This window comes from Bufo gargarizans, chromosome 6 (genome assembly GCF_014858855.1).
Source record: "Bufo gargarizans isolate SCDJY-AF-19 chromosome 6, ASM1485885v1, whole genome shotgun sequence".
NCBI classification, from domain to species: domain Eukaryota; kingdom Metazoa; phylum Chordata; class Amphibia; order Anura; family Bufonidae; genus Bufo; species Bufo gargarizans.
Genome location: NC_058085.1, coordinates 86,730,188 through 86,746,253, shown reverse-complemented (window position 1 = coordinate 86,746,253; position 16,066 = coordinate 86,730,188). Strand labels below are relative to the sequence as shown.

Genomic DNA, 16,066 nt, shown 5'->3' with positions numbered 1-16,066 from the left:
GGAGTTATTTCTTTAATAAGATTACGTAAATGGCACATGTAAGAGAACAAACAGCTGCGGAGATGTACAACACAATATTGAAGCTGGCGCTTTCACTGCCTCTGCCGTATGTTACCCATACACTGTTAAAATCGTCCTGGAGCAGCTCAATCTCTAAAGCCCCTTTATATCTATATATGAACAATAAACTGCATAAAATACATACATAGTCCGCCCCGGGTGCCAGGCCCAGAAGCAATGAGCGCTTCCATCAATACAGATGGAAGTGCTCATTGCTGTGGCGCTGACGCCCACATACTGCGGTGGGGCACGGGAGCACATAGTTCCCGGCCTGCCCCACCGCTGATCACCATGCTATAGGCTTCAGGCCTAATAGGCCTGAGGCCTATGCGGTAGTGAAATCCTGGCGCATTATGTGGCAGTGTGGGGGAAATTACTGTGTGGGGGCAGTGTGGGAGAAATTACTGTGTGGGGGCAGTGTGGGGCAAATTACTGTATGGGGACAGTGTGGGAGAAATTACTGTATGGGGCAGTGTGGGGCAATTACTAAACGGGGCAGTGTGGGGGAAATTACTATATGGGGCAGTGTGGGGGAAATTATTATATGGGGTAGTGTGGGAGAAATTACTGTATGGGGCAGTGTGGGGGACACTACTGTATGGGGGCAGTGTGGGGGGAATTACTATATGGGGCAGTGTGTGGGGAATTACTAAATAGGGCAGTGTGGGGGAAATTACCATATGGGGGCAGTGTGGGGGAAATTACTATATGGGGGCAGTGTGGGGGAAATTACTATATGGGGGCAGTGTGGGGGAAATTATTATATGGGGTAGTGTGGGAGAAATTACTATATGGGGCAGTGTGGGGGGAATTACTATATGGGGCAGTGTGTGGGGAATTACTAAATAGGGCAGTGTGGGGGAAATTACCATATGGGGGCAGTGTGGGGGAAATTACTATGTAGGGGCAGTGTGGGGGAAATTACTATATGGGGGCAGTGTGGGGGAAATTACTATATGGGGTAGTGTGGGGGAAATTACTATATGGGGCAGTGTGGGGGAAATTACTATATGGGGGCAGCGTGAGGGGCACTGTAGTGGCAATTCTATTATTTCTGGGGATACTATTCAGGTATTATTACCTGGAGCACAATAGAGGGTGGTATTATTACTGGGGACATTATAGCTGCTGTGGACACTATAGGGACATTTGGGGTAATTTATCAAACTGGTGTAAAGTAGGACTGGCTTAGTTGCCCATAGCAGCCAATCAGATTCCACTTTTCATATTTGACAGCTCTTTTGGAAATCCAGTTCTACGTCACACCAGTTTGGTAAATGACCCCAATTATGTGTAATGGGGGTCACTATTTTTTCAGCAGTAGGTACCTGGGGCATCGGGGGGCACAACGGGCACATTTATTGGGGGTGGCAGCAGGATGACACTGTGGAGACACCAGGATGGGGGGGTTGATGATGGAAAAATTTTGAAATCTAATGTGTCTGTGTTACAAACTGTATAGACGAGATGCGGCTGAAATAATTTGTCATGGCGGTCTAACGGAGGAGAAGAGGAAAGAGAAGGTCTACATGAGTAGAGATGTCCCTGGATGTAAGAGGTATGTGGTCAAGTATTAAGGGGCAGAGAAAGGACCCGCCCCGGGTGCCAAACACCCTAGGCACGCCACTGATGACCTATCCTAAGGCCGGACAACCTCTTTAATGTTGCATATGCATATTTGTAACATTCCAAAAATGTAGGCTAAATAGACTTCTGTGAACCAATTGCATTTTTTTTTTGCATTGATGTATCTGCAATGGAAAAAAAGAAGCGACTTTGCAAATAGTCTTCATTAAAAACATCTGCCATGCAAACTTGTGTATCTCCATGGTAACAGACAATAAAACCCATGTAGTCTGATCCAGTAGTCATATAATTCCCTTCTATCTGTCCCATTATTCCCTGCATATGTATTAAATGTAGGTTAGGAGGAAGTAGGGGACATATGGAAGGAAGTAGAACTGCAGATTCAGACTACCCAGCATTTGTTTGTAGTCTGTTACCGTGGAGATGTGTAAGTCTACATAGCAGGTGTGAGGACAAAACAGTAGGACTTTTTAATGAATACCATTTTCAAAGTTCCTTTACTTTTTATTGTAGGTGCCATGGAGCAATAATAAAATGGTTTATGAACGTGTGTATAGTCTCATTTTCTGCATTTAAACATCAGATATATAATATGAATGTAGCTGAGCTACAATACCAGACACATCCCCTGGAAAAGAACAGAGCTGGGGGAAAAAAGCAGTCTTTTTAGTTACTTCCTAACACTGTCCGTAATCCCCAATCTTGGACTGGGATTCCTTGGGACCACCAGAGGAAATTATTCTTGAGGCCCAACCCCTATATTATCAATAAAGTTTTATAGGTTTTGAATCACAAGTATAAGACCATAGTGGCAAGTGACTGGCTCCAAAAGCAACCTAATGTTTTTTTTTTCCCTTGGTCTTTGGGGCCCATTATGGAATCAGAGCCTGGGTCCACCAGAGGATCCTCCGGTACTCTAGTGGGCCAGTCCAACTCTGGTAGTCCCAGGACCTGCTTGGATATAATGTATCTCGTATTGGTCTGCTTGCACAATGTGGTGATATAGAATATTTTCAGCAAACATACTTACTGCTGAATCAGTATCCGCACCAGGTTGGTGTGACCACAGGTTGCCGCTGCGTGGAGAGGAGTCCAGAGCTCATTGTCTGTGACATTAACGTTAGCACCATGTGATAAGAGCAACTTGAGAAGATCTTCATAGTTATCAATGCAGCACTGAGGGGACAGAGTGACAGGACACACTATGTGACATGGCATGTAACAATGGCTTGAAATAAAACAGGTTTCCTGACATAAATACAGGCGGACAAAGACACGAGGGACTAATAAAGAGGACATCATGGTGACTGGTAGCACCAGATAAGAGGAGGACATTACAAACTATGTGACTCAAATAAAATATGCCATCTCCTTCAATCTACATGGAATGGTTTGGTGTGAGGAGGAGGACTAGAGGCTCTCAGAATGTGACACATTTGACCCAGTGTAAAGTAATTGAAAGGAAAATGGCAGTAAATACATAAAAATATATAAAACAATAATACTAGTACTAGCACATTAATATAATAGTATTTAAATCTATGGCTGCATGCACACGACTGTATGTGTTTTGTGGTCCGCAAACACGGATACCGGTCGTGTGCATGCCACCATTGTTTTGTAGAAATGTCCTATTATCTGCAAAATGGACAAAAATAGGACATACATATTCGGACAGCACATGGTATGCTGTCCGCATTTTTTGCTGACCCATTGAAATGAATGGGTTCGCATCCCATCTGCAAAAAATGTGGATCGGATTAGGAAAAAATATATGGTCGTGTGCACTGGGCCTAAGGCATTTATGGCATATTCATAGGATAAGGTGAGGTGTCCAACTCTCAGATACCTACAATGGGGGTCTTTTGACCCCCTCTTCCTTCTGGTGAGGTGACCTTCATCATCTGCAGACTGAATAGAGAGGTGTGCAGCTCAGGCTACTTTCACACCTGCGTTAGGTGTGGATCCGTCCGGTATCTGCACAGACGGCTCCGCACCTATATTGCAAACGATTGTATCCATTCAGAACGGACCCGTTTGCATTACCATGAAAAAAAATAATAAAAAAATCCGTTGAAAGTCAATCGGAGGCGGATCCGTTTTCAATTGCACCATATTGTGTCAGTGAAAACGGATCCGTCCCCATTGACTTACATTGTAAGTCAGAACGGATCCGCTTGGCTCCACATCGCTGCAAGCAGCGTTTTGGTGTCCGCCCCCAGAGCGGAATGGAGGCTGAACGGAGGCAAACGGATGCATTCTGACCGGATCCTTATCCATTCAGAATGCATTGGGGCAAAACTGATCCGTTTTGGTCCGCTTGTGAAAGCCCTGAAACGAATCTCACAAGCGGACCCAGAAAAGCTAGTGTGAAAGTAGCCTTACTCCATTCAATTCTACAAATCATATTAAAAAAAGTATGTGGCTGGCTGTAGTCACCACTAGTGTTGGTCGAGCACCAAAGTGCTCTGGTGCTCGAGTAGAACACCTCGGGATGCTCGGGTGCTCAACCGAGCACCCGAGCACAATGGAAGTCAATGGGAGAACCTGAGCATTTAACCAGGCACCCCCTGCTCTGAAGAGGGGAGGATGTCTGGTTCATAGGAAAAGGTCAGAAATCGATGGAAACACCACTGAAATGCTTCGGGAACAGCATGGGGAGGATGTCTGGATGCATCTTGGACTCCCAGATCGCTGCTGGGAGCAATGTTGTCTGAGTAGTATGCCACTTCTACAGACAATAATGCGCACCAAACCGAAGATAAAATCGTTTTTAGAGTAAGAATTGTTAGGAAACATTTTTTCCTGTATATTTACTTGTATATAAAGTGCAAGTGCTGCCACAAATTACAAAGAAGAAGCACTCTGATGCAACCTGTATATCACATAAAGGAGGGCCTCATTCACATTGCGGTACAATTGTTCAGGTAGTGGGACTCCTACACTCATAAAGCCTATGCACTAGTGAATGGGCTGCCAAAAATTACAAGGAACCGGCACTCCAATGCACCCGTTACACATAAAGGAGGGAATCAAACACCCTTGAAAAATTATGATTGATGGCCTGCTGGTGACCCTCAAAAACATTAGGAGCAAGGGCCTGCTGGTGACCCTCTAAAACATTAGGGGAGAGGGCCTGCTGCTGATCTGACCATCTAAAACATTAGGGGTGAGGGCCTGCTGCTGATCTGACCATCTAAAACATTAGGCGTGAGGGTCTGCTGCTTAGCTGACCATCTAAAACATTAGGGGTGAGGGCCTGCTGCCAAGCTGACCATCTAAAAAAATTTGTGGGCGAGGGCCTGCTGCCGAGCTGACCATCTAAAAATTTAGGGGTGAAGGTCTGCTGCTGAGCTGACCCTCTAAAACATTATGGTTGAGGGCCTGCTGGTGACCCTCAAAAACATTATGTGTGAGGGCCTGCTGGTGACCCTCTAAAACATTATGGGTGAGAGCCCGCTGCTGAGCTGACCCTCTAAAACATTAGGAGCGAGGGCAGACTAGTAAGCATGTTGATATGATGGAGGAGGAGGACGAGAAAAGGAAGATTGAACCATATACCCTTTTTAGCGGTGGGAGGGGTTGCGTGCCCACCCAATAGTTGTAAGGCACACAGGGATCACTGAAGAATCTGACATGGTTTGCTACGTACTCCTTCACCATTTTTCAAAATTTTTCCCTCCTTGTGACACTAGGCTGTGCATCAGGTTGAGGGTGCTGGCGGGGTGTCATAAAACTGTCCCAGGCCTTGGAGAGTGTTGCCCTGCCTCTGTAGGAACGGCTGTGTGTTCCCCTCATCTCCCCTCCTCGGTTGACCAAGAAACTACGTACTCTGCAGCCAGCGTTGTCAGCTGGAAATTTTTGGAGCAATTTTTCCACAAGGACCTTCTGGCATTGCACCATTTTGCTCGTCCTTTCCACCATAGGAATAAGAGATGAGAATTTATCTTTGTAGCGGGGGTCGAGAAGGATGAGCAACCAGTAATCAGTGTTGGCCAAAATGCATACAAGGTGAGGGTCATGGGAAAGGCAGCCTAACATAAAGTCAGCCATGTGTGGCAGGGTCCCAACAGAGAAGACTTTGTGTGTCCTTATCAGAAGGATGACTCTCAATTTCCTCATCCTCTTCCTCCTCTTTTACCCATCCACGCTAAACAGATGGAATAAAACTTCCATGGGTACTACCCTCTGTAGCGGAGGCAACCGTCTCCTGCTCCTCTTCATCGTCCAATTTGCGCTGAGAAGACGAACTGAGGGTGGTCTGGCTATCACCCTGTGTACTGTCTTCCCCCATTTCCACCTCTTCCACATGCAAAGCGTCCGCCTTCATTGTGAGCAGCGAGCGTTTGAGTAGATTCAGAAGTGGGATGGTTACCCTGCCACAGCTCTTCGGCGGTGTGCTGTTTGTCACCTAAGCAGATCAGTTTAAGCACGGCCTGTTACCGCTTCCCCACTGCAGTGCTACACTGCTTCCAGCTACTGACTGTTGCTGCAATATGATAATTCAGGGAGGTAGAAGTGGAGGATGAGAAGGGGGGGTTGCAGCCACTAACGTAGGTGGCATCAGGAATGCTGATGGAAGTAGGGCCCACAATCCTTGGCGTCGGTAGCACCTGTGCCATCCCAGGGTACGACTCGCTCCCAGCCTCCACAACGTTCACCAAGTGTGCTGTCAGGGAAATGTAGCGTCCCTGGCCAAAAGCACTTGTCCATGTGTCAGTCATTAAGTGGACCTTCCCAATAACTGCATTGGTCAGGACACGGGTGATGTTACGGGACACATGCTGGTGTAAGGCTGGGACTGCACAGTGTGAAAAATATTGGCGGCTGGGGACAGAATACCGCGGGACAGCCGCCACCATCAGGCTGCGGAAAGCCTCAGTGTCCACAATCCTGAATCGCAACATTTCCAGAGCCAGCAATTTGGAAAGGTGCGCATTTAGTGCTATGCTCTGTGGGTGGGTGGCTGGGTATTTGTGCTTTCGTTCAAAGGCCTGGGGTATAGACATCGGTGTGCTGCGCTGGGACACAGAAGTGGATGTGCTAGCTGATGGTGCTTGCGAAGGTATAGGTGCATGGCAGGATCCGGGCCTGTGTCTTGGACAGGGGATTGGCCAGCACGTAACACAGGGGAAGAGGAGGCAGTGGTGTGACCCACAGACACTGGTTGTGGACCCAGGCGTTCCGCCCACCTATTAGGGTGCTTTGATGCCATGTGGCGGATTATTCTGGTGGTGCTGAGGTTGCTAGTGTTCACCCCCCTGCTCATTTGGGTATGGCACAGGTTGCAAATGACAATTCTTTTATCATCCGCACTTTCCTCAAAAAAGCACCAGAATGCGGAACACCTACCCCTTGGTAAGGGGTGCCACCCCACTTTCTCTTCCAGCCTGTTGCGGTGCTGCGGATCTCTCCCCCTCTGTACTGCTGTCCTTGCTCGGCTTGCCACCTTCCCAGGTTGGGTCAGTGACTTCATCGTCCAGCACCTCCTCTTCCACTTCCTTACTCTGGTCATCCTCCTCACTTGTTAACCTAACAACAACCTCAGTTATTGACAACTGTGTCCAATCCTCATCATGAACCTCTTGAGACACTAATTGTGGTTGACTTATTGGCAACTGTGTCTCATTATCATCATCCACCTCATGAAACACTAATTGCCGTTCCCTACCATCATCTTCTTCTGACTGTGGATGCTTTAGAGTTTGGGAATCAGGACACAAGATCTCTTCATGTCCCTCTTCAAGCGGGCTTGGCGAGAGGCCCAAATTAAGGAATGGCGATGAAAACAGCTCCTCGGAATATCCGAGTGTGGGATCACTTGTTTGCCAAGACTCTCCATGGTGGGAGGAAGGAGGATCATGGTGAGGATTCTGTTGCCCAGACTCTTGGCTACTGAGACTGGACTTTGTGGAAGACAGGGTGGTGCTTAACCGACTGGAAGCATTATCTGCTGCAATCCAACCGACCACCTGGTCGCACTGGTCTGACTTCGAGAGTGATGTCCTGCACTGCCCTGCAAACTGGGACATGAAGCTAGGTATCGTGGATGAGTGTGTTTCTTGTGCTCTGGCAGCAGGCACCGTTTCACTGTGTACAGGGCCACGGCCACTGCCCCGTCTCTTACTGCTCGCCTTGCGCATATTTAATGGTATATATGCTTGCAAGTATGTCACATGTACAGTAGGGCAGGTTTTGTAAGTGTATGAGCAAATAAATTACACAGAATGTCACTGATATTTTTAGGATGCGCACACGTTAAACAGGAGGTATAGTGCAAGTAATGTCGCTGTAACCACCGCCTAAAAAAAATTACACTGAATGAATGTCACTGATATTCAGGCTGCGCACACATTATACTGGAGATGTAGCGCAGGTAATGTCGCTGTCACCAGCGGCAAAAAAAATGACACTGAATGTCACTGATATTTCGGATGCGCTAACATTATACTGGAGATGTAGCGCAGGTAATGTAACTGTCTGCAGCGGACACCGTCTACGGAAAAAAGTACACTGGATGTCACAGATATTTTTAGACAGGAGATGTAATGCAGATAATGTCGCTGTCTGCAGCGGCCAAACAATTGCAAGCTATTTAGTGCAGGTTGCACTAAAAATATATATTGCTGCCAGATACAACAATAGTCCTTAAAATGACTTTTGGGTCTTTAACAAGTTTTAGCAATTTAGCGCAGGTTGCGCTAAAAATATATATTGCTGCCACACACAACAATAGTCCTTAAAAGGACTTTTGGGTCTATAACAAGTATAAAAGCTAAAATATTCCTATTTCACGCCCTACACCATCTCTCCCTTCTGCTCTCCAGCTCTCCCTGACTAAGACTGAGCTGAACACGTGTCATCGGGTGCTATATAGCACCCGATGACGCGTTACGGCCAGCCAATCACTGTAATGCCAGCAACCAACATGGCTACGGCATTACAGTGAATGGCAGTACTTACCTGCACGTTTATTGGCTGCGTAGCAACTAACAAACGTACGGGGAGGAAACTCGAGCATCACGCTGCGTGTTTCAGCCAAACACGCAGTATTTGGCTGAACACCGCGATGTGCCGAGCATTGCGATGCTTGAGTAAAATTTGTGTTCAGCCGAGCATGCTTGCCCAACACTAGTCACTACATCTTATAAATAGGGGTTCTACCTCTGAAACCTCCACCTATCAAAGAATAGATGTCCCCTGACTCCCCAATCTGCCAGATGAAGTGCCCGACAGTGGCAGCAGACTGAATGGAAAGGTTCCATGGCTCTGTCCATGTGGATGTTACTGAAAGAGATGATGGGAGTTATGTATAGAGCCTGTTGCTGATGTGTCCACCTCACTTGGCACAATAGGTGTCACTGGTCTGATAGATGGGGGTTCTACTCCCTGTGTTCAAAAGGACAGAGGTCCAATGACCTCCAAGCCACTAGCTGAGGTGATCTTTAGGGTCTGCAGTCTGAAACAAAAGGTGGACGTGCATATGCGTGGCTTTCTCCATCGATCAGGACGACAGAATGAGCTAATGTGGAGTTACACAGAGAGTCTGCAGCTGGATGCGGCCACCTTGCCAGGGGGAACGGGGATGAAGAAGCCACAGCTAAGTATCACAAATATGAAATTAGTGGTTCTTTACTTTCTAAAAAAAAATCAAACATCAGATTACACATTGTGGTATAAAACACATGATCATCATCTTGACAACAGGTCAGGTCTTGATCAGACTTCCTGAAGATCAAGGGAACTTGCCTTCTTGGACCTTCATAAAACAAGCCCCATTATTTCCCTATCTCTGTAGTTCAGTAAAGATGCAGAAGTATTAGGAGCACCCAAGATCAGACAGACAAGCAGTGGGTGGCACACAATGCCCTCGTTATAGTGAAATTCATGTAGGGGTAAGGAATGCGCTGAAGGCTGAAGTTCTCTCCCACTGCAAAGACTGGCCCTTGGCTTGGTTTAACCCTATAACTGCTAGGTGGCCACATACCGGAACACAATTTACGTAGAGGTCAGGATGATTCTCAGGGATGAGCGCTGGCTGAACGCTAGATATATACGTATCCTCATACCTGATGTAGAGCTGTCAGGCCATCTTCATTGCTCAGGTTGGGGTCCACATTGTTCTGCAGTAATGAAAGGACTGCAAAAGAGAAGAAATACGGCAAACGTATGTAAGCTATTTATCAAATGCATAGGACGTTTCTGTATTATACTACTGACCCCTAAAATACAGACAACCTATTCAACACATTGCAATGTTTGTGTGCAGTAATTCATGATAACCAATTCCTAAGCTAAGGAGAGTAATGTACAAGTTTTTTAAAAGAGGATCTGACACTGCATTGCTATTCCTACTGGAAGTGCCAAGGTGTGTAGGGATGCATCATTTTGACAAGCGGAATGGTAACACTCAGCTATAAACATAGTAATACATTTTCAGAAGGAATAACAGCACAATGAAGAGTTGCTCCAGAAATTGTATATAATGGGAAATGCAAGTTTCTACTAAGACAGTCAGACATTCCTCTTTAAAGGGCATCTGTCAGCAGTTTCAGAGTGAGCAGAGCCACTAGGTGTAACAGCAACGCCCTTGTTGCACCTAGAGGCTCATTTGCATAAAATAAAAACACCATGTTTCTCAGCAATGCGGACACATATGAACATGGGACCAACACAGGTGTCTTCAGCTGCCAAGTGCACATGTAACAGATCAGCCAGTTTCATGGGTACAAATCTGCTGACAGATGCCCTTTAACTTTAGTGCAGACAGTGAGTTTATGTTATTGATGATAGAGAGCCCCTGCTGCTATGCCATGTTTATGTCAGACATCTCTGTGTATGTTATCAGGCTGCAGACCCTTATTGCAAAAATTAAAGGTAGATTTGATGTATATCTCAGTGCAACAAAAGTTCCAGGATCCACATGGCTGCACCTCTTCGTGCACTGCAGAGACCATGTATCTGCTCACTTCAGTGTCTGTTGCAGAGATATAATTAATTCTAGGTCACCAGCTACCCATTGATCGATCCATGCTTTATTTAATACTGAATTCAATTTAACTGTGTGACTGATGGTGCAGAGCCCAGGAACTTGCAGAGCAATTATGGTTTTCAGAAAGGTCACACCGGGCACTGAACTGAAGGATGTCTTCAGCCATAAAGTACCATGTAGTAGCCATGGCATGTGAGAAGGTACCTAAGCGATTTTGACAAACGGCAAAATTGTGATGGCTAGGTGACTGGGTCCAAAATGGCAGGTGTTCTGGGTTGTTCCCAGTATGCAGTGGTTATGACCTAATGAAAGTGTCCCAAGGCCAAGTGGAGACAGGATTACAGATGCCTAGGCTTACTGATGCACATGGAAGGGGAGGGGGGCGAAGGCTAGACCTTCTGGTTCATTCCCACAGAAGACTTTAGTACAAATTATCAAAAAAGTTACTGCTGACAATGATAAGAGGTGTCAGAACATATAGGGCATTACAGCTTGCTGGGTATGGGGCTGTGTAGTTGTAGACTGACCAGAGTGCCCATTATAACCTATGTCCACTGCCAAAAGTTCCCACAGTGGGCACGTGAGATCACAACTGGACCATAGAGCAAGAGAAGAAGGTGACCTGGTCTGAAGAATCACATCTTCTTTTACATTAAGTAGACAGACGGGTATGTTGGCATCAATAAACTGGGGAAGATATGGTACCTGGATGCACTATGGGAAGAAGACAAGCTGGTGGAGCAGTTTGAAACTGTACGTAATATCCTGCTGGAAAATCATGGGTCCGGTCATGTAGATGTTACTTTGACATGTATCACCTACCTAAACATTTTTGCAGACTAGGCACACCCTGTCATGCCAGTGGTATTCTCTAATGGCAGTGGCTTTCATCAGGATAATTGCAGTGACCGGCTGGTTCACTGCTAAAGGGTTAATGTTATGGTTCATTACTAAATCTATTCAAGTGTTTACTGCTATACTAACTATGATATATGCACTATGTAACCCAAAAATAGTTAACTGGCAATCTTTAGTGGGCTGGTTCTATTTCCCCTCGTTAAAAGTCTTCTGGTAAGCAAGCTACAGTGAAAACCTGTTTGGTGAGTGCTGATGCCAAGAGGGCCAAGACAGAAGCCTTCCCCAGGAAAACACCTGCCAGGATAAAAAAAACTGCCAGAAAAGCAATTTTGCTAAGGATCAACCCCTGAGAGAAAGAAGCACTGCATTATTGTAGAAGTTGAGGACTATAAGGGCCATCCTTGGAATGAGAAAGTAAAGTAATACATGCATACAGCTTTACACTTTACTGCATGTGGTGAGGGTTAATGGTTTCTGGCGCCCACTACACTACTGAGACGGACTGGACATCTGATCTGGGACTGCACACGGCAATTGGGCTCTGCAGAGAAATATTGAGAGCTTACACGCCTTTGGACATTTAAGAAGAATGCATGGTATATGCAGAGAGAGTCTTAAAGGGAACCATCATATTGCCTAACCCCTATAAAAAGCCTACTCTGTGGAATACTTCAGAACGGTGCTTACTGCTTGTATTTGTACTGTGACCTCCATCATCTATTCAGTAAAAGAGAGACTTTATATTCACTACAACCAAACCGGCTTAGTCATTGGTTTCCTTCACAGAGTTGAACCCTTGTACTTCTGTTTTGCACCCCACTTCTCACCTAACATCAAGGGCACCTCCGCCACCACCTGTCAGGTGACCCTAAAGTCCCAGGTGTGTCCTGAGGTGGAAAGGCTGTTTTGTAATTCTTTGATTATTCCTACTAAAAGTTTACGAATAAAAGCATAACTGGTTGTCAGCAGTTGGGGATGTGTCTCCTCAGCCAGACCAGGCAACTTCCATCTGAAAATATACTTTGATTTATAATGGGCAGAGCTGGATAATGGGGAGGGCACATATGGGAACTCCACCACTTATAGAATCTAGGGGGTTTCCACCAGCCACCCTCCCTTCCAATCTGCCCTGCCCCTCCAGCTTTCTTCTATGGTGTGAGGTATATACGTTCATCTGCTTATGTACCAACTTTTACTTGTTTCCTGGATTTTACCCGTCACTGTATGACCGAACGCTGCCTGATCTCCATACTGACTCTGAGTCGCAGGCCCTGATCTCAGACTCTTTATCGAATTGCACAAATTCTGCCTGCCCTGACCTTGGCCAGATCTCTGTGGGTCACTATCATGGCTGCCTCCATAACTTTCATAGACCAGTAAAAAAGGAAAAGCTCACATGTGGTCACCTCTTCTACATCTACCTGCAGTAGGGAATAGGTTGGATTCTTATTTTCAGAGGTGGGATTGGGACCCCTACCATTTTTCCCCTAGGGGCCTCCACCAACCTTAACCTGGCCATGATAATGGTACCTGTTGTGGTCTCACCAAGGTTCTGCATAGTGGACTATTGTTGCCTTCAAAAGTGACAAAACCACCCTGATGTTTTCTCAGAAAACCCCTAACCCCAATCCACCAACCTTAACCCAACACATCAGTTATCATGATTTCCTCAGAGTTAATTTATGATGGCTTTCAGACCTCGCTGGACGACAATACTCTGTAGACCCTTTTCTGTCGTCAATCAATCCCATGGTCCATCTCAAAAATTTTCTAGGCATATTTTCTAGTACAGAACCAGAATCTTTCACTGACCGTTTTACTTTTGCTGTTAAGTTATTGTAGTTTACATACTGTAGTGGTGTGAAGCTTCCTGAACTAAAAGGTTAATCTAGAACCAAGCTCCAATTAACCCCTTCACCTCACACGCAATTAAAGGGAAGTGTGACCTTTCCACTCGAGTACACACTGGAGTGAAGTAATAGTTGTTTCAACAATTATTCAATGCTTTTCAACTAGGTAATTACCATTTACCTGAACCTGTAACACTAGCTTTTAGCTGTAGAATCTGGTTATGTGTAGCAAAACACAGAGTAGACCTGCTCTAAATGTGGCAGGTGATGAGATGTCAAAAGTCACTGGGGCAGATTTACTAATCTTGTAGATTACGTAAATTTACACCAGACAGTTTTAAGATGCACCAGATTTATTACAGTGGCTCATGCTGGAAGGTTAATTTGGTGTTGTCTCACTATGTGACAAAATTTTAGCACATAAATATGCCCACTGTTCCACCCAGTTTGAAAAAAAGTCACACATATTTGCACAAAAATGGCGTGCCCCACAATTTGCAACTATTTTTCCACCAGAATTCTGCCGCAGAGGGAATGAGAAATTCCCACCGTGGACTTTTTATTATTAGCAGACTCTCTTCACAATGCATTTGCAGCTTTTGTATTTCCTCTGCACATGTCTATTCTATATCTTATCACAAAAACAGCCTGAAAAACGTTAGGCGACATCAGAGGTTGGTTAGCAGCTGGATTTAATCGATTTTTGGACAGACTTATAGAAAGATCAAAGCTGTTTGATCAGATCAAAACCTGTAAAGGCTCCTCAGTCATCTGAGGTCATCCATTGATGTTTTTTTGAAAAAAGTAGGGAATGGACAGATAGAAGATCGTGCACAGCCTCTTAATAAGGATGAAGAATAAAACTGCGGATCCGGGATGCTGGCCATAGACTTCTATTATGACAGAATGCATAACTCCTCTAAAGGCATTCCGTCATGGAATTGCGTTATGGCCCATGGTATTGGAATCCATAACGCAGTTCACCATATACCAGAACCTGAACTTCAAAACTTGAAGTTGGCTCATGCCTAGTTATTAGTAATTGATAGTATTCTGTATGTAATGGTGTTTTTGTGGTGATAGGTCCTCTTTAAAAAAAAAAGAATAACAAAAATTCGAATGTTGCCCTATAACATTTGCAGAAATTTCCATTCCTTTGAATGGGGTTGTTTTGAAGGCAAGCACATGGACAGTGGTGTAACTAGAAATGACTGGGCCCCACAGCAAATTTTTTAAAGAGTCCCCCTCCGCCAGCAACTTCTTCGCAACTCTCCACTCCTGAGGCTAGTCAAGATCGCGCTCTCAGACAAGGCCCGGCAGCCGCTCCGTTAGTGTCCTACAGTGTCACTGTATATAATGTCATTGCATAACACCATTGAGGGGGCCCTGACTATAAAATCTTTTAGTCCTCCTCCTGGGTGGCCCCCTTATGAGTTCGGGCCCCAAAGCAGCCTCTTTTCCTATAGCTACGCCCCTGCACATGGATTTCTGAAAGTCCCATTCAAATGAATGAAACTGATTTTTAGACACAGACATGAGACACAGCTCCATATGTGTTTCAGAAAAGGAACACTTCAGGCAGAACTGATACACTGTGTTATGGCAAGTGCAGGGCTCATGCGGCCGGTACATGACTTGGGGATTGTCATGTAGCACACCCTTCAGGCCCCACGCTAGGCATAGCGCAGTGTTTTTCCCTGGAGAGTCCCCTGGTCTTGGACTGATGCACGTGCTTTATAATGCCTATTATGTAATACATAAGAGTACTAATTATAGTATCAGGTAATGGCATGAGCTTTCAGAACCGCATAAACAATCTATTAAGGTGCATATCCAGCCAAAACCTGAAAATTCCACTTTGGTTAAAGGACCTTTATCACCGGTGATCCATCTTTCTCAAGGTCAGAAGATATCACAGGAGGTGCTGAACAGGCAGATAAGGCACTTGTCTAAAGGCAGCTATACACATTTCGGTATTGTCTGCCGACCCGCCAAGAACAGCAGGTTAAGAGGACAAGCTAATGTTAGTGGGAAGCTGTTGGGGGACACAACGATCGAGTGAAGTAATTACTTTCGCCCAATACTTTTGTTCTCCTGCGACATAAGCCCGCAGATTTCTCCCCTCTGCCTAATGAATACACATACACGTTCGGCCGAACTGAATGTGTATGAGGGAATCTGGAGGATGTTGAGGGTGATAGCTTTCGGCCGAACGATCGTTCGACTGATAGCTAATGAATGTATACAGCAGCCGTAAAAGCCCTTTTACATGTTACATTCCGTTTTTTTGCGGACCCACTGAAATGAATGGTTCCGCATACGGACCTGTAAAAAAATGGAAAGGAAGAAAAATATGTTTGTGTGCTGAGCCCTAATACATAGTTACATAGGGGGTCATTTACTATACTGAAATACGCCTATTCACGTTTACTATTTTGTACGCTCGGAAGCTCTCTTACATTTAGAACTGGCAGAGGATGCGCCGAAGTTATGTACAGGCCGGCACCAGTGCAGGGCTTTATTAAGACCAGCGTCTAAACCTCCAGTCTTAACAAATGTGCCCAAAGGTAGGAAAAATTCTATCAAGTCCAACCTGCAATCCTGCTATATTGATCCATGGAACAAATCCCTGGATCAATGTCCATCTTCCTTTTAGGGGTGCGGATCGGGGAAATTATAGGAATTAGTGCTCTTAGGACCGCTCGTTCAGAAACTGTTG

At 45.5% G+C, this 16,066-nt stretch overlaps 1 protein-coding gene across 2 annotated transcripts in view; it reads right to left on the bottom strand.

The window, feature by feature from the left end:
* Window positions 1-16,066, bottom strand: part of PPP1R16B (protein phosphatase 1 regulatory subunit 16B) — a 72,889-nt gene that overhangs the window by 30,949 nt on the left and 25,874 nt on the right. For both annotated transcript variants that reach the window (XM_044298002.1, XM_044298003.1), the window contains exons 3-4: window positions 9,717-9,787; window positions 2,678-2,823 (exon numbers count right to left, since the gene is read on the bottom strand). In XM_044298002.1, coding sequence (XP_044153937.1) covers window positions 2,678-2,823; window positions 9,717-9,787 — 217 coding nt within the window. The remainder of the gene's footprint in view (window positions 1-2,677; window positions 2,824-9,716; window positions 9,788-16,066) is intronic.